Genomic DNA, 19,292 nt, shown 5'->3' with positions numbered 1-19,292 from the left:
ATCGTTTCCACCTGGCTGTCGCCCAGTTTCTGGCAAAATCTGATGCGGCGCTGCTGCAGTCGTTCCATCTTTTTCCTTGAAATGAAAATCCGCCGAGCGCACAACACAAATGTTAAGTAAGTAAGTAAATTTTATTTATATAGCGCCTTTCACAGACATAGGTCACAAAGCGCTTCACAGGTTAAAATGCAATAATAAAAACATACATAAAACAAAGGACAAGATTAACGATTTATCAGTTCTGAAAAGCCTTATTAAAGAGAAGTCTTCAAATGCTTCTTAAAAGTCTCAGCACATTCCAGGGAACGCAAGGAAAGTGGCAGTTCTTTCCAGAGACAAGGAGCTGTGGCTTTAAAAGATCTGTCACCTCGGGTTTTAAAGCAGGTCCTAGGAACCATCAGCAGGTTCTGGCCTGAAGACCTGAGACTACGGGCAGAGGTATAAGGCTGAATCAGATCTTTAATATATCCGGGAGCCTGACCATGAAGGGCTCGGAACGTCAGGACCAAGATTTTAAAAGTGAGTCTGGACTCAACTGGGAGCCAATGGAGAGACTTTAGGACAGGGGTAATATGAGCTCTCCTGTTTGTACGAGTCAACAGCCTCACAGCAGAGTTTTGGACGTACTGTAGCCGGTTAAGGTCTTTTCTATTAAGGCAATTAAACAGGCTGTTACAGTAGTCCAATCGTGAGGAGATGAAGGTGTGGATGATTGTCTCCAGCTCATAGCAAGATACCACCTGTCGCAGCTTGGCAATATTCCGCAAGTGAAAAAACAATTTCTAATTAATTTATTACAATGCTCAGAAAGAGACATTACTTCATCAAAGATAACTCCGAGATTCCGCAGACTTGTCTTAACTGACGAGCCCAGATCACCCAGCTGCTACTTGATGCTGGGAATGGCATCATCAGGGGCAACAACAAGTATCTCAGTTTTCTCAGAGTTCAACTGAAGACTATTTCCATTCAGCCACTGCTTCACCTGTGACAGGCAGTTCATTAAAGAGTTCAGTTTCCCAAGTTCCGTAGTTTTAAAAGAGCAATATAGTTGTATGTCATCAGCATACAGATGATAGGACACATCACTGAAACGCTGAATTATCTGCCCAAGGGGAAGAATATATAAAAGAAACAAGAGTGGCCCCAGCACCGAGCCTTGTGGTACGCCACACTGCAGGTGAGCTGACTCAGACCTAACATGATTTACTAAAACGCTAAAACTCCTGTTTATCAAATAGGAGGTAAATCACTTCAGCACAGAGCCCGACATCCCCACCAGATCTCGCAGCCTATTGACCATGATGGTGTGGTCGACCGTGTCAAAGGCAGAGGACAGGTCTAAGAGGACCATCACAGTACACCTCCCAGCATGAGTAGACACCATGATGTCACTAGACACACTTAACAGTGCAGTCTCAGTAGAGTGGTGTTATCGAAAACCTGACTGGAATTTGTCATAGATGTTATGTGTCTCAAGGAAGGATGTCAGTTGTTTGGCTACCAGTTTTTCCAGTAATTTAGATAAAAAGGGAAGCTTAGATATTGGGCGGTAGCTTTTATACTCTGCTTGGTCCATGTCAGGCTTCTTGAGTCTTGGTTCGATCACCGCATGTTTGAAGTGGGCGGGAAATACACCAGTTGAAAGGGAAAAATTGAACAATTCAGTGACCCATGGGCCAATATAGTCAAGAATATTAAGGAGAAGTTTCGAAGGGATAATGTCGACTGAGTTAGAGGTCAGCCTCATTTTGGATGACAATGCCACAATGTCTTCCAGATGCACAGGGTCGAAGGTTGACCACATCTGTGCAGGTGGCTCGCTCTGAAAAAGGCCGGAAAATGAAGGCCAGTTTATTTGGTCTTTTATATCCTGCACTTTCACAATAAAGAAAGTTAAAAAATCATTACTATCGGCTTCAGAGAGCACAGGGGCAGCAGGAGCAGTGTTAGACACTAAAGAATTTATAGTGTCAAATAGCACTTTCGGGTTTCCCTTATTTGTTGTTATTAATGGTTGAAAGTCCCACACAAACGTCCCACACAAATGTCCTACACAAAGGCTGCTTAGCAGAAAATGATGCAATCGACAGGCGTGAAAAAGTTCATGCATGCCTTGAAGGTTCAAGGTTTGCTCATGCAAGCACACGCGATTCAAATCCATCAGGTTTTTGCAAAAAATAAAAAGGTCTGATACTTTTCTAACAGACTATATATATATATATATATATATATATATATATATATACACACACACACACACACACACACACACACACACACACACACACACACACACACTAGCGCATTGCCCATGGGGATCCACTGGTTGTACATTGGGTAGTGTTTATAAAGTAGGTAAATGGCATTTTTCAAAGGTAGTAACAAATTGTGCAGTTTTATAATGAGTGGGAATGGTGTGTGATTCCAGAATGTTTTTAGAACCTTAGACCTCAACAGTTTTCAGAAGAATTACTCAACCCCTTTGTTTCCTGTTAATTATGTAATTTTTTTATGTTAATTTTCTGTCTTACTGTATTCCTAAATTCTTTAGGTTCTTGTCGTCATATACACACACTATTATTATTATTATTATCAGTACTATTATTATTTTATTATTACTCTATTTTGTCATTTGATAAATGGACCACAATGGAAATAATCACTTTCGTGGGTCATCCATGTATTTTTAAAGTATTTACAATTATATTATGTACTTACCAAATAGTAAGTACAAGTAAGTAACACTAAGTAATAGTAAGTCACGCACGCACACACGATTTTAATATATAGACGTTTTACCGCCCCCTGCTGGATCACGTGTAGCAATTCAAGTCAACTCAACTTTAGTACAGAGGCTCACAGCAGCATTACCCATCCAAGTGTAATTCCAGGCTGTATATGAAATTGCATACTGAAAGCATTATTAAATCACTATATTTAAAAGATTAAAGACATTAAAACAATTACAATACAAAGGATGTAATAAAAAAAAATCTCAGTCAATGTAAGATTTTTCTCTTGTACTACGTGGTTTATGAGAATTTTGACAGACTGAAATAGCATCATATAGTAGTTCTTGAAAATGCACCATTTCATTGCCATAATTTTACAAACACCCTGGTCTGACACTGGTCAGCTGGATGGAGGGGATGGGACCCCATCTCAACAAATTCTCTGGAGAAGAACTGTGATCATATGAACTGGGTTTCTATTCATGAGAACTTAGAGTATGCGTACCATTTTTAGCTGGTGAGAAGAAATTAAAAACAGGGGAGAAAATGGTCCCAAGAAGAGTAGTTCGAGGAGGGCTGGTGGTCACCTCAACAGCTGTCGTCTCCTCCAGGCTGCCATTAGGCTTCTCTTTACTCCTGTCATGATTGGTCGTTTCTGTACAGCGGGGTTAACAGGGTTTGTAATGTTGTCAGAAATGTGTGAGAAGTAAAGAAGAGTATTTTACATCATAGATGACTCACGTCCATTGATGGAGCCTCTTCTGCTGACCCTAGTGATAGTCCTGCAGGATTTATTGGTATTTGAGGGTGTAGAGGTGATGAGGCTGTTGTCCACGTCACAGTGGAGGCGTGTCTTCTTAGCTGGGCTCTCCTGCTGTACCTTAATAACATGTGCCAAAATGACAAGGGGCCACATTTACAAAACAGAACACTGAAGGCCCTGAAAGGGAGTCCCAGATGTTGCTTGTGCCACTGTAAACAGCTGTGGCTCACAAGCAAAACTAACCCTCATTTCACACAACAGACAATATCACTATGTAATTTGAAAACTGTACCACGTAGACATGGTGCAATTAAGAGCTGCAATGACTATTCAATTATCAATAGATTTAAAAAAAATGAATCAACAACGATTCTGATCATCAATTAATCATTATAAGTCATAAAAAGTCTACGTATATTCTTTGATTTCAGCTTCTTAAATGTGAATATTTTATGGTTTATTTTACCAGCTGCTTCATGCCTATCTGAAGCCGAATATCTCTGGGCTGTGGACAAAAGACATTTGAACCTTGGGCTCTGAATAATTGACAGATTTCACCATTTCTGAATGTATAGACCTAATAACTAAACGACTAAAGAAAATAATTGGTAGTTGCAGCCCCATGACTCCAAGTAAGACCCTTCGGCTGCTCCCTTGTTTTCTCACTTTGTGTCGCTACAGCAGATCCAAAGAGGACCTGCATGTTGAATTGGAACAGGTTTTATGCCGATGCCCTTCCAGGCGCAACTCCACATTAAACAGAGAAATGTGGCAGGGGTGATGTTTGAACCAAGAACCTTCTGCACTGACTCTCTATGACCCTCCCCCTTGTTTTTCAAATGTTTTTAAGGTCAACCTCACATTATACTACAGTTTTCTACTCCAAAGCTCTTTCACTAGCACAGGTAAAAGTGTTCCTGTCATCTTTAAATCTACACTGATAAGACCTCACCTTAAAAAACTCATTTTAGATCCAAACTGCCAGCAAATTTGTCCTAATTCCAATTTTTTGATTTTCGTGAAAGTTTTGGTGCAGAACCAAATGCAAATTTGTCACAGAATGATCTTTTAGCATCTTTGCAATTTGCGTTTAGTTTCCATCAGTTAATACTCGTAGATGATGCACTCACTGAAATGGTGAAGATTTGTTGCTGGTTTTGAATGCAGATTCCACTTTGGTGTTGCTGTACCTGGATCTAAATGTAAAATTTTATAGTTGGTCACTGTATTTTGATGGAAAGAACTGAAAATTCTTCTGGCATCTCAGGTCAGGTGGCATGGCTATGATGTTATTTGTCAAGTCAATTTCAGTTGGTTTCTTACATAAGAGAAATTTCCACAGAAAATATGGAGTACCTCAAGGTTGTTTTCTGGATTCACTGCTTTTTTCCCCTCTTTATGTAGCACCTCTTGGTCAAATTATACATACCCATAGATTGACATTTGCTGTTATGCTGAAGCCCTGCAGATGTACAGTGGGGAAATAAGTATTTGAACACCCTGCGGTTTTGCAAGTTCTCCCACTTAGAAATCATGGAGGGGTCTGAAATTTTCATCTTAGGTGCATGTCCACTGTGAGAGACATAATCAAAAAAAAAAATAAATAAAATCCGGAAATCACAATGTATGATTTTTTAATAATTTATTTGTATGTTACTGCTGCAAATAAGTATTTGAACACCTACCAACCAGCAACAATTCTGGCTCACACAGACCTGTTAATTTTTCTTTAAGAAGCCCTCTTATTCTGCACTCTTTACCTGTATTAATTGCACCTGTATGAACTTGTTACCTGTATAAAAGACACCTGTTCACACACTCAATCAATCACACTCCAACCTGTCCACCACAGCCAAGACCAAAGAGCTGTCTAAGGACACCAGGGACAAAACTGTAGACCTGCACAAGGCTGGGATGGACTGCAGGACAACAGGCAAGCAGTTTGGTAGAAGACAACAACTGTTATGATTATTTATTAGAAAGTGGAAGAAACACAAGATGACTGTCAACCTCCCTCGGACTGGGATTCCATGCAAGATCTCACTTTAGCCGTGGTCACAACCCGCCGTAGTTGCACGTGCGTGCAGTCTACTTGCAAAAACGTGGGCTACATTTGGAGATCCGTACGTCGTAAGTACTGCCTCAGTACGAATTTAGGAGCACTCAGACACACTGTAGAGGTTTTAGTGCATGCAGAACTTTCGCTGCGGTCAGGCTGCGGATTCACCAGCAGTACAGCTGACGCACGTTGTGAGTACTGCCTCAGTACGGATTCAAAGCACCACATTTTCATTCAATTACTATTGAATTAACCAAATCCGTACGGAGGCAGTAGGCTACTCACCACATACTATGGAATTAAATTGTAGGTATCAGATCTTGAAGATTGTGATACACATATATAAATTAAGTGAATTAAGTTTAAAATTAAATTAATTAAGTTAAATTTTAAAAAGCTGGTAATCAAGTGTGTAGTGAATATATTCCTCTATCAGTGTTTCACACCTTGTGTGACTTTTCACTAACTGATGTGGGGAGGCTGACAGACTTGCATGCACGACGCAGCTTCTCACTTGAACTTGATTTCCAAACTTCAGCAACACAGACACTCCACAGCTTCAGTCTGATAACTAGCTGTAACTTTTCGAGGCAAGTAAACACTCGTACAACTGACCGCTGCAGGCTGGACATGTTTATGCATCGTCGACGCCGAAAAACACCTGCCGTTCCGGTCCCGCTCGTAACACACACATCAAAAGAAAAGAAGACCCCCCCCCCCCCCCCCCCACACACACTGCTTTATTGTCAACTCTCTTTATCGTTACACTCCTAGAGACGTGCGTTGAACGTACTCCCTCCCTCCTCTTGCTACTGCCTCCGAAAGTTTTCACAAAAACGTAATGGCCGTGGCATCTGCAGAAAATGTACGGCGAACAAAACAAAAACGCATGGTGGGTTGTGACCGGCGTTTTTGTGGGGTAAGGATGATTCTGAAAAAGCTCAGAACTACACAGGAGGACCTGGTCAATGACCTGAAGAGAGCTGGGACCACAGTCACAAAGATTACATTAGTAACACATGATGCTGTCATGGTTTAAAATCCTGCAGGGCAGCAAGGTCCCCCTGCTCAAGCCAGCACATGACCAGGCCTGTTTGAAGTTCACCAGTGACCATCTGGATAATCCAGAGGAGGCATGGGAGAAGATCATGTGGTCAGATGAGACCAGAATAGAGCTTTTTGGAATCAACTCCACTTACCATGTTTAGAGGATGAGAACAACCCAAGAAAACCATCCCAACCGTGAAGCATGGGGGTGGAAACATCATACTCTGGGGATGGTCTTCTGCAAAGGGGACGGGACAACTGCACCGTATTGAAGGGAGGATGGATGGGGTCATGTATTGCGAGATTTTGGCAAACAACCTCCTTCCCTCAATAAGAGCATTGAAGATGGGTCATGGCTGGGTCTTCCAGCATGACAATGACCCCAAACACACAGCCAGGGCAACTAAGGAGGGGCTCTGTAAGAAGCATTTCAAGGTCCTGGAGTGGCCTGGCCAGTCTCCAGACCTGAACTCAATAGAAAATCTTTGGAGGGAGCTGAAACTCCAAACCTGAAAGATCTAGAGAAGATCTGTATGGAGGAGTGGACCAAAATCCTTGCTGCAGTGTGTGCAAACTTGGTGAAAAACTACAGGAAATGTTTGACCTCTGTAATTGCAAACAAAGGCTACTGTACCAAATATTAACACTGATTTTCACAGGTGTTCAAATACTTATTTGGAGCAATAACATACAAATAAATTATTTAAAAAAAAAAAATCATACATTGTGATTTCCGGATTTTTTTTAGATTATGTCACTCACAGTGGACATGCACCTAAGATGATAATTTCAGACCCCTCCATGATTTCTAAGTGGGAGAACTTGCAAAACTGCAGGGTGTTCAAATACTTATTTTCCTCACTGTATTTGCCAGTTGTTGGAAGTAATGCCTCATGTGGCACAAATACAGGGATGTCTAGCTGCAGTGCAAATGTGAATTCTACTTTTTACTTCTGAATTCAGAGAAGACAGATGATTGTTATTGGTCACTGTAGACATACATCTTTATCACCTTGTTCCTGGGTGGCTGTGTGATTCATTACACAGAAAATTAAAAATTTTAGGGTGATTTTTGATCCATTGTTGTCATTTGACTTGCATATTAGAGAGGTGACCAAGACTACTCTTTTCCCTTTATGCAATATTGAAAGAACTAGACCTATTCTGCCTATGGCTAATGCTGAAACATCGCCATTGTGTCTTCCAGAATTGATTATTATAACATATGTTCTGGTTTACCACACAAGTTTTCAATGTTTACAGAGTATTCAAAATATGGCTGCTCAAATCTCAAATGGAACTCAAAAAATGTATCATATTACTCCAGTATTGGCTTCTTTGCGATGGCTGCCTGTTCACCCGAGGACAGATTTTAAAATTTTGTTGAAGACATCGGATTGTCAATAGCCGTGCACCATCTAATATTGTTGTGTTAGTTTAGCCATATGTACTGGGACATGCCCTGCAACCACAAAGGGGGCTGCCCGAGTGTGTGAAGCAAAGGGGAGGCAGTAAAGCAGGTGGCGTTTTCAGCTTGTGCAACAATGCTGTGGAATATTATACTGAGACTTCTATTCTTGGTTGTTTACAATAAGTGCAATTTTTTTTTCTTAATGCTTCAGTTTTGTCTTTATTAAATTTACTTTTATTGATCCTTTTTAAATTATAGTTTTGTGTTGCATTGTACTGTCTTGTATTTTAATTTGGGAAGTCTTGTATATTTGGTTGGAAACTAATACATAAATATTAATGATACTAGCCTGCTCAGTATGAAACTTAATGACTGATGTTAAGCAAACAGCAGGGATTTTTCAACACACAGCTTTGAAGCATTTACATTATAAGACAATTTCTTTATTCTAAAGGTTTGAGAGTTGGAAAAAACAGTCATAGGAGTTACTGATATTTCTCACTCTTTCATATGATCACATGCAAAAAGAGAGTTTGTGTAAATATAAATGAGACAAGAACTAAAACACACAAAACTAACCAAAGTATTGCTCTGAAATCATCTTCAGTGGGGGAATGCAGAGAGAAATACAGATTGACAGTAACATCACCATTATCACTGTATGGGGAAAATATTCTTTTAGCAGTTAAATTTTCCACTTGTTAAAAATATCCTATTCCTGCACACCAACTCTGCAATCCAGTAGCTAAAATTAGAACCACGTCCAAGCTCTCAGACAGGCTGCAACATTCCATGAGATTCTTCGGAAATGATAAACTATGCAAAGAATCACTGCATTTATCTCAGATATCAAGAACAAAGTGCAGAACACAGCACTAAAAAAAACGAAGTGCCACAGAAAATCTGAGAAAACTCGGTGTTCTAATACATAACTGAAACCCAGTGCTAAAATTTACATTGAACACAATTCAAAAGTGTGGCTGTTTATATAGGATGATACAGGTAGTTACCTTGACGGTATTTCCGCTGATAAAGTTCTTGATTGTGGAAAACAATCCCCTCCCACCACTAGTGGGCGTGTCCTCTTCTATTTCTGAATGCCTCCTCTTGGTTCGGGATGGGCGGACTGCCAGACTGGGGTTTGGCTGCTGAGACGCTTTACGCATTCTCAGCCTCATTGTTTTAGCAGTCGCATGTAAGGCTATCTGGAATTGGTTGGGGGTGGGGGGTGGGGCGAGAGAGAAACTATTAAGCACCATAAAGAAGGGTACATTGTAAGGAACTGCCCAAAATGTTACAGAAACAGACATACAGATATAAACAAACAGCAAACATGCAAACTAGACATACTGGGAATTTTAAACTCCTGTAAAATGGCTAAATGCTTGCACCAGTGGTAGAGTAAAACTAGCTTACAGTGTTACCAAACATCTGGATGTATTCAAGATCCTATTTCACTTCCACCAGAGTGGATCATGGCAGCTACAGCTTTACCCCTCAGTATAAAAACTACCTGAGACATTACACACATATACTACTCAGCTAAAGAAATACAGAACTGAGGTTTGAATAGAGATAATATACGAGTACTACCTGGAAAACTGTCCATACTAAGAAAGTTTTCTTTGTGTTACTTAATTGAATGAGAATATATTCTTCATTTTAAAGTCGTAAATGTTCTAAAATTTTCTAAAGTATAAATGATAAAACCCACAGACTTTAACAACAGCTGGCTGAAAATGTGTCTGGGCATATTCTGAACATGCAAGGAACCGTAGACAAGCAACAGCACCCTCTGCTTGCATGCTGTTAGTGTCCTTCAAGGCGTCTGCTTTATACGTATTTCCCCTGATAATTTCCATGATTTTCCTTTATAAATCATTGGTTGTCTAGATCAGAAATTCAGTTAAATATATCATATAGCAGATGAACACACTGATATTTGAGAAGTGAAATGAAGTTTCTCATATTTACAGAAAGTGTGCAATAGTTATTTAAACAAAATTGGGCAGGTGCATAAATTTGGGCACTCTTGTCATTTTATTGATTTGAATACATTTAGCACTAATTATTGGAACACAAAATTGGTTTGGTAAGCTCACTGACCCTTGACCTTCTTACACAGGTGAATCTGATCATAAGAAAGTGTATTTAAGGTTGCCATTTACAAATGTTTCTCCCCTTTGCATCTCTTCTAATGAGTGGCAACATGGGAGCCGCTAAACAACTCTCAAGTGACCTGAAAACAAAGATGTTCAACATCATGGTTAGGGGAAGGATACAAAAAGCTATCTCAGAGATTTCAGCTGTCAGTTTCCACTGTGAGGAAATGGAAGACCACAGGCACAGTACTAGTTAAGGCACGAAGTGGCAGGCCAAGAAATATTTTAGATAAGCTGAAGCGAAGGATGGTGAGAACAGTCATCGTCAACCCACAGACCTGCTCCAAAGACCTTCAACATGCTCTTGCTGCAGATAGTGTCTGTGCATCGTTCAACTATACAGCACACGTTGCACAAGGAGATGCTATAATGCAGAGGAAGCCTTTTCTTCGTACACACCACAAACAGTCGCTTGAGGTATGCTAAAGCGCATTTGGACAAGCCAGCTTCATTTTGGAATAAGGTGCAGTGGACTGATGAAACTAAAATTGAGTTATTTGGACATAAGGGGCGGTATGCATGGCTGAAGAAGAACACAGCATTCCAAGAAAAACACTTGCTACCTACAGTAAAATTTGGAGGCGTTTCCATCATACTGTGGGGCTGTGTGGCCAGTGCAGGTACTGGCAATCTTGTTAAACTTGAGGCTCACGTGGATTCCAGCCAATATCAGCCAATTCTTGAGAACAATGTTCAAGAATCAGTGACAAAGCTGAAGTTGCGCTGGGGCTGGATCTTTCAACAAGACAACAACCCTAAACACTGCTCAAAATCTACTCAGACATTCATGCAGAGGAACAAATACAATGTTCTGGAATGACCATCTCAGTCCCCTGACCTGAACATTATTGAAAATCTGTGGTGTGATTTTAATTGGGCTGTCCATGCTCAGAAACCAACAAACCTGAATGAACTGGAGATGTTTTGTAAAAAAGAATGGTCCAAAATACCTTCAACCAGAATCCAGACTCTCACTGGAAGCTATAGGAAGCGTTTAGAGTCTGTTATTTCTGCAAAAGCAGGATCTACTAAATATTGATGTATTTTTCTGTTGGGGTGCCCAACTATATGCACCTGCCTAATTTTGTTTAAACATTTTTTGCACACTTTCAGTAAATCCTAGAAACTTAATTTCACTTCTCAAATTTCACTGTGCTTGTCTGCTATATATTTACATGAAATTGCTGATCCAAAGAACCAATGATTCATAAAGGAAAATCATGGAAATCATCAGGGGTGCCCAAACTTTTACATACAACTTACATTGTCAAAGCAACCGTTAGAGTAAAAATTAAATCCTCTCGCTCCCTGTCTCAATTCAGTTTCAATTGAAGCATACGTTTACACTGTCAAAGTAAGTGTTGAAGCAAAAAATCAAAAAAAAAAAAAAAAAAAAATCAAATGACCTCTTAAAATAACATTTTAAAAGCTGAAAGCCTTCTCTGCTATCATTTTATTTTTTGTCACAAGAATCCATTTATTCATGATTAGCTTTCACCTCAACCATCTCATCTCTTCAGCACCCTGCTAGCAACAAAAATAAACCCCAGTATTTATCTACCAAGACAAGAAAAAAAAAGTAGTATGTTAATGACAGTAAAGTAGTTATTCATTGTGATTCATTATTCATTACACAGGTGGGGCCATGACCACATTTCAGGAAAACTGCATATTGCTTGTTAAGATAAAATTCCCAAGTCAGCATTTTCATATTTATCCACTCTGGGAGCAGTTTTCACAAAGTATCATTTTCCACCACTGAAAATGGCGTTTCAGTACAGATGAAATTCCAATACAAGACTTAAGCAGATAAACTTAAATCTGTTTCCGTCTGGACAGGGCTTATAACTTAGTATTGTCATTGCCTTATGGTGGCAATGACAAAATCTTGACTATCTCGCCGTGACATCAAAATTGAGCCCAAGGTCACCGTAATCAACTGGTATTGGGGGATCCCCCAAGCACACCCTTATGCTAAATATGAATGAAATTGGTCAACTGGTTCTTGAGATATCACTAACAAGCGAAACCAGACAGATGGGGGGACAGACAGATGGATAGACAGACATGCTGATCACTACATCCCCCATATTTCATACTGGGGGGATAATAATGAAGGTGAAACATTCTCATAAATGGTGGCTAGTAGTTGTGTGGCTAGCAGCTCAATTAACGTCTAGGCCTACAACTCAATTAACATTTGCAAATCGATTCATAATTGTCCGCATTGGAATGTATCTAAGAATTAACACCCCCCTCAATCCCAACCCACTTCCATCCATCCATCCATTTTCTTCCGCTTTATCCGGAGTCGGGTCGCGGGGGCAGCAGCTCAAGCATTGTTTCATCTGCCTCCAGCTGCAGGTCAAGATCAAGGACCTGCAGCTGGAGGCAGATGAAACAATCGTGTCATTTGATGTGACTTCGTTGTTCACCTGCATCCCCACCGCTGAGGCCGTCTCAGCTGTGAGGCAGAGACTGCTGGAGGATGTGTCCAAACTCACACCAGACCACATCTGCCAGCTCTTGGAGATCTGTCTTAACACCACATATTTCCTGTTTAGGGGGAATTACTACAGGCAGATTCATAGTTGTGCGATGGGGTCTCCGGTATCCCCCATTGTGGCCAATATGTATATGGAGCGAGTGGACAAGACAGCCTTGACGTCTTTCACGGGCATCTCTCCCAGTCACTGGTTCAGATATGTTGACGACACATGGGTTAAAATCAAGCAACAGGAAGTTGAGGACTTTACAGAACACATCAACTCAGTGGACGCCAATATCAAGTTCACACGTGAGGATGCCAGAAACAACCATTTACCCTTCTTGGACTGTGATGTTACGATTGGAGAGAACAGGCAGCTCCAGACAGGGGTTTACAGAAAACCAACTCACACTGACCAATATCTGCTCTTTGGCTCAAACCACCCCCTTGAACACAAGCTCGGGGTGATCAGGACGCTTCAACACAGAGCCCTACAGGTCCCCACAACTGCAGAGGGAAGGGCTAAAGAACAACAACTTGTCCAGAAAGCCCTCACAGTATGTGGGTACCCACGATGGTCCCTGGACAAAGTGCAGAAGTCCCAGAGAACAAAGAGACCAGATAGGAGATAGAGACAAGAAGAAGAGGAGTGTCTCTCCCTTATTTAGCAGGAGTAGGGGAAAAACTACAGAGGATCTTCAGACAGCACAAAATCCCAGTTTACTTTAAACCGGTTAACACCTTGAGACAGAAATTAGTTCACCCTAAGGACAGGATCCCTAGTTACAAACAGAGCAGTGTAGTGTATTCTATCAGATGTCAGGAAAACTGTAACGAACACTACATAGGTGAGACTAAGCAACCTTTACACAAAAGGCTATACCAGCACCGCAGAGAGGGTGCCAGTGGACCTCAGTCTGCAGTTCATCTCCACCTTAAAGACACTACCCACACGTTTGAGGACAAGGAAGTTGAAATCTTAGCCAGAGAGAAGAAATGGTTTGAGAGAGGGGTCAAGGAGGCATTCTTTGTGAAACGTTTGAAACCCAGCCTTAACCGGGGAGGGGGTCTCAGACACGCTTTATCCCCTGTTTACAATGGGGTACTCAGATCAAAGCAGTTTCAGTCTTTTGTTCATGGTAATGAGTCATTCACGTCATCAGCAGAGTCGTCAAGGGAGCCATCAGGAGAGGGACAGCTGCCCTGTCATTAGGAGGGTGCTAATTAGAGCTATTGTTTAGTCACTAGCCTATAGCAGTCTGCCTCTCGGTAGAAGGGGTCTGGTTAGTTTTAAAACTCCAGCTTTTGTGACTTCTTGATTATTCTTCTCTACAAGAGTCAAGACAGAAGTCAGACCACCAGAGCAAGAATTTTAGCTGAGGAAGCGTCTGCGATTTGAAGCGAAACATCCTCACGTCAAGCAACCCAGTCCAGTTGAAGAGTCAAGCTTCTCTACTATGATTTAGAAAGGCACATACCTGTCTACATATAAGGTCCCACAGTTGATAGTACATGTCAGAGCACAAACCAAGCATGAAGTCAAAGGAATTGTCTGTAGACCTCCGAGACAGGATTGTCTCAAGGCACAAATCTGGGGAAGGATACAGAAATATTTCCGCTGCTTTGTAGGTCCCAATGAGCACACTGGCCTCCATCATCTGTAAATGAAAGTAGTTCGGATCCACCAGGACTCTGGCTCGCTATTCTGGCTAGGTGTGTAGGCTAACACTTACCGACACGACCTCTCTCATTTGCCTCGTCTTCCCTTCTCCACTGGGAACCAAAAAAAAAAAAAAAAAACCCTGCACTTTTTGCCACTGGGTGATTCTTAGATTACGGGCACTTATGTCCTTTGATCATATTGTATGAAAAACAGAAAAAAGGGGAATTTTCACACTTTTGTAGTTATCTTTACAATGAAAGTGTGTTAATTTGTTCTAGTAGTCTATGATGACTTTTTCACCTTTTTTCAGCATCATTATATGCAAATATTGCCGTTTTGTGCTTGTCCCAAACCCAGACTTTTGATCTTCAATGATAGAAATGAATGGTAAAGAAACGTTTTTTCTAATGTTTTAAAATATCTCTGAATAAAATATCAGTAAAATAATCAAAACATAATTGGGGTATTCAATGTCATACAATTGTTGTGATTTTTTTTAAACAAAATGTAGTTGTCCCACACTATTGCCGTAATTTCCACCACAACACTGTAATGTCCCTAAACAGTTTGTATGAAAGATTGTTTGGGTAGTTTCTATGGAGATAAACAGTGACATCAGGGCACATGTATATAGCGCCAAATCACAACAAACAGTTGCCCCAAGGCGCTTTATATTGTAAGGCAGGGGTGGGCGGCGGGGGCCGAGACACTGCAGGTTTTCCTTGCAACCAATCACCTCAGCAGGTGGATTGCTGATGAGCTTCTCCCCTGAACATAAACACCTGATCATCAATGAAATCACCTGCTGAGACAAGTGATCATTAATGAAATCACCTGGTGAGGTGACTGGTCATAAGGAAAATCTGCAGTGTTTCGGCCCTTCATGGCACATGATTGCCCACCCCTGTTGTAAGGCAATGGTGTGGTGGAAATTACATTTACAAGGCCAATAGTGGCCATAGTTAAAGAATCACCCAACTGCTTCTGTGATTGCAGCCAAAAAACAAAGTGTACCATTTTTCCGTTAGAAATAATGCTGTGTTTCTATCTCGCAACAGCAGGCTGTCCCCCGGAAGTGGTCAAATCCTGCGATATCACACAGGGGTCCCAAAGAGACTGCGCTGCCCTATTGCTGCCAAAGGTGCATCAACAAAGTATTGAACAACAGTGCGAATATGTATGTACATGTGACTTCTTAGGTTTTTATTTTCAATAAATTTGCAAAAAAAAAAAAAAAACTGTGTTGCCATTATGGAGTGCTGTGAGTGGTATTTTTTTTGGGGGGGGGGGGGGGGGGGGGGTTGGAATAAGGCTGTAACATAAAATTTGGAAAAAGTGAAGCACTCTGAAACTTTCCAGATGCACTGTAGCTACTCACTCCATTTTAGACTTCATGATTAAAGGTTGTAGTAAGCACAGGATTTGTATATGCATTAACATGTCATTTTTCTGACAAATAATGAACTCATTCATTTTTTTTAAAATGGTTATCCATTAGAGTGGCCATAATAAATATTTACAAAACAGAAAGTTTTGGAGCAACGTCACATATTATCGCTCAAGCACATTAAACACTGACAGAGTTTGATGTGGAAGAGTTCAGAAATATATGATTGGAATGGATTGATTGCCATTTATAGTTGGCGATGAAAAACTTGGGTGTTAACTTTGTGTTAAAGTCAGAACAAGAAGCTGCACTGAAAGATCTATCTGGGAAGAGACATTGTGCATGTTGCCCACAGGTAGGCATTTGCGTTGATTTCATTTTCACCAGGAAAATTTTCATGACTTCACCACTCATAATCATATGTGTTAAACATACACTACTGCAATGATACATAACCAATTTTCTTGCATTGGGTGTTGTGAAAGTTTAGGAGCGTATCGCTAGAGTTACATAATATTTTGCAGCCAACTGGAAACTGGGTCGAGAGAAAGTACTCTGACGAGCTACCCCACAATGCCAAAATAGCAGCGATGTCGCTCCAACGAGAGCACCACGCTGAGCATTGAGGCCACAGGTGGGAATCGATACCATAACCTCCTTGCTGTGAGGCAACAGTGCTAACCACTAAGCAACCATGCTGCAATTTTAGCTCGTTGTGATGTTTTCAGGACTTCATGTTATGGAATTAAATTTATTTAGTATAATTCAACGCACATACCTAAGTATATACAGAATCTAAGAATACACGGGTGACAATAAAAACACTAATTTCCATTGTGGTCCATATTCTGATGCTACAAACTAAATAGCCTATGTTGACAGTATGGTAATACCTCGCACGGGCCGTCAACACCGCAACGTAAAATGTTCACCTCCCCGAGCAATCACAACTAACCCAGGATCATGTTGGAGCAAGTGAGCGGGAAATAAGAACATGCATCCATCCATCCCACTGTGGCTGACTGAACAGGCTAGCCATGGCAACACAGTTCAGCCAGGCCACGAGATAGGTTTTAAATCCATCACAAAGCTGTGATTCCACAACATGTAGGATACGAAATAATTTTATAATTAGTTCAACCAGTCCACGGTTTTTTTTTTTTTTTTTTTGCGGAAAAGCTGCACTCGTTGACGTCTTCGTAACTGTCACCCCATCAAGCTAATTGATCAAGCAGCTAAGACAACTTGCTGTTTTAACTCTTCTCTCTTCTAAAGCAGTGTCACTTTGTCAAACAATCTATTACAGTAATTGCTAGTAACTAGTCGACATTTATTTATTTAACGTCAGTTTGCCGACAATTTATTCGACAAAGCTAACGTTAGCCAGCAAGTAGTTAACTAAGCGTGTCAGTGTTTAAAATACAAAGGAAAAAATAAAATCCAAACAAAAGTCTATCTGCTTAACTCCAGCTGTCAAAATGTGAGAAATTGGCTCGTCAAATTATTAAAGGACAACGTCTGGCAGCGAAACACATCGGTCGTTAGCTCAATAAAGCGGCTAATGTTAGCGTCAAACCTATGTATGTTTAGCGTGTTACTAAAACATACAATTAATGCCAACGGTTGCTATCAGTGTGACGATATAATTTTCTTAGTGCCACAATGGCGTGATGCTAACGACAAATTAAAAAAAAAGATTTAACATTGGACAGCTAATGTAGCCTTAAAGTTGTCAGTTGTGGAATGTTAGTTTAGCCTCAACGCAAGTTAAAACATTCTACTTAACTTGACGTTTATAGTTATGAGGTGCCGTCAACAGACACAGACATTCGTCGCAAAGTTAAATGGAGGTGAAACAAGTTTTAACTGGCTGAGACTACTGAGCGATCCAGGAATTAGCCACATCCGTGGAAGGCCGTGTTTCCACTGGCTTTAGCCGTGCAGCTAGCAAAGTCGCTTTAACGCAACTAAGCATCAAACGGGTCTCGCTTCTTTGGGACACTGCTGCTGCTACTGGTCACAGCACGTACAAAAACAAGCAAGGGGGAGGAAAAAAAAAAAGGGGGGTGATGTCCAACATTAATCAGACTGACCGCACGTTACAAGATACAAATGCACGAACAACGCTGACCAGCGATGTCGACTTACTTTACAGCGATCCGCAGTATCTGGAGACGGCTGAAGATCGACCGACCATCACAGCACGAGCGCAAGATTATTGACGCGATCAGACCAAACGTGTGCGGGTTCGCTCACGGGTTGTCTCCGAAATGACACACCGTGTTGCCAGGCGCCATTTCCCGCCTCTGCTCACTGTCCTCAGCAGATACCCGTATGAGACACAGACACACCCCCTTACCGCTCACAACCACCGGCCACGCTCCGCTCCGCAGTAAACACCACAGCCGACAAATGACACCAAGCATCTCCTTTAATAAAAGAAAATTACATTCAGTGTGCCTTTCCATGAGAAATTCATTTTTTTTTCTTTTTCCCTGGATCAACAAACAGAAGTGACGTCATGACCACGGGATTCCCTGGAGGTGAAGAAATAAAGTTTCCTCGGTGTAAGTGACGGAAAAAAAAAATCTAAACAAAAAACATTTTAACTACATTATTATGTGCAAGACATGTTGGAAGTATGTAAGCCAGTTCTACACGATGTGCTGGGAAAGTCTGCACACTGTGGAAGCTACGACCAGTTGGTTTAAGTATTGCTTAAACATCAGTATATTTGCTCAATTGATTGATTTAAAAAAATGCATGCAATGGCATCATTAATAATAATGATGAGGACCACTTCTGAGTCCCTCTCACAAATAAAACAAATTGATTTAATAGGCAACAAGGGAGGTCCTTGGCATTTGTGATGCACAGTTATAAACACCAAAAAAAAAAAAAGGTTATCCCTGTAAAAGTAAGTCCCTTCGGCTTCTCCTTTTCTTCCCCTGGGTCACCACAGCAGTTCCAAGATGGACGGATATCCATGCCAGAAGTCTCAAATGCCCAGTCCCTTTGACAGCCAAGTCACAAGTTTGTTTATAAGAGTAACCTGAAAAGAAACCTGACTCAAAAAAAAACCAACAAAAAAACAGGTTGACATTAAGACATCTGTCAACATGGCTCTTTTAAAAACTATTTCAAACAGAATCCAAAGAACACAAGTCAAAGGTCAATTTGTCCAAATCGTCAAAATTTTACAACGAGCAAATCAGCAGCAGCTCAAAACATTTCCATGTATTCTGTTAATTCATATACGGTCTTAGCTGCGATGTCATTTTCCCATGACAGTCCATGACAAAGAAGATGCACCTTATAAAGTGTTAAACACCGAAAATGTATTTCACCCAGAAAGAGTCAAAGTTTTAAATACAGTTGTAGATGTACAAGTTCAGAGAATGTCGATGGCTTGGTGCCGTTTCCCATAATCCGCAAGTCTCTCTCCCTGCATTTCACGATCGTCATCATCTGGAGATGGAAGAAGACAGGTGAGACTAAGTATGGCATCAAAAAGTGGCACAAATGCTGTAACCAGTCTTCAATATCATAAGAATAAACATATTACAAATAAATTGTC

The 19,292-nt window shown here is 40.8% G+C and overlaps 2 protein-coding genes across 4 annotated transcripts in view; both read right to left on the bottom strand.

The window, feature by feature from the left end:
- LOC117529017 (CTD small phosphatase-like protein 2) overlaps positions 1–18,035 on the bottom strand; it is a 40,287-nt gene extending 22,252 nt beyond the window's left edge. Inside the window, exons 1-4 of one of the 2 annotated variants that reach the window (XM_034191718.1) lie at positions 17,864–18,035; positions 9,026–9,220; positions 3,477–3,615; positions 3,241–3,390 (exon numbers count right to left, since the gene is read on the bottom strand). In XM_034191718.1, the coding sequence (XP_034047609.1) occupies positions 3,241–3,390; positions 3,477–3,615; positions 9,026–9,193 (457 nt within the window). In that variant the 5' untranslated portion in view covers positions 9,194–9,220; positions 17,864–18,035. The remainder of the gene's footprint in view (positions 1–3,240; positions 3,391–3,476; positions 3,616–9,025; positions 9,221–17,863) is intronic. The other variant, XM_034191713.1, reaches the window with a different exon arrangement.
- Positions 18,036–18,471: 436 nt separating this feature from the next.
- golm2 (golgi membrane protein 2) overlaps positions 18,472–19,292 on the bottom strand; it is a 94,476-nt gene continuing 93,655 nt past the window's right edge. For both annotated transcript variants that reach the window (XM_034191702.1, XM_034191695.1), the window contains one exon: positions 18,472–19,183. In XM_034191702.1, coding sequence (XP_034047593.1) covers positions 19,107–19,183 — 77 coding nt within the window. In that variant the 3' untranslated portion in view covers positions 18,472–19,106. The remainder of the gene's footprint in view (positions 19,184–19,292) is intronic.

This window comes from Thalassophryne amazonica, chromosome 2, assembly GCF_902500255.1.
Source record: "Thalassophryne amazonica chromosome 2, fThaAma1.1, whole genome shotgun sequence".
NCBI classification, from domain to species: Eukaryota; Metazoa; Chordata; class Actinopteri; order Batrachoidiformes; family Batrachoididae; genus Thalassophryne; species Thalassophryne amazonica.
This window is presented reverse-complemented; position numbering and strand designations above follow the sequence as displayed.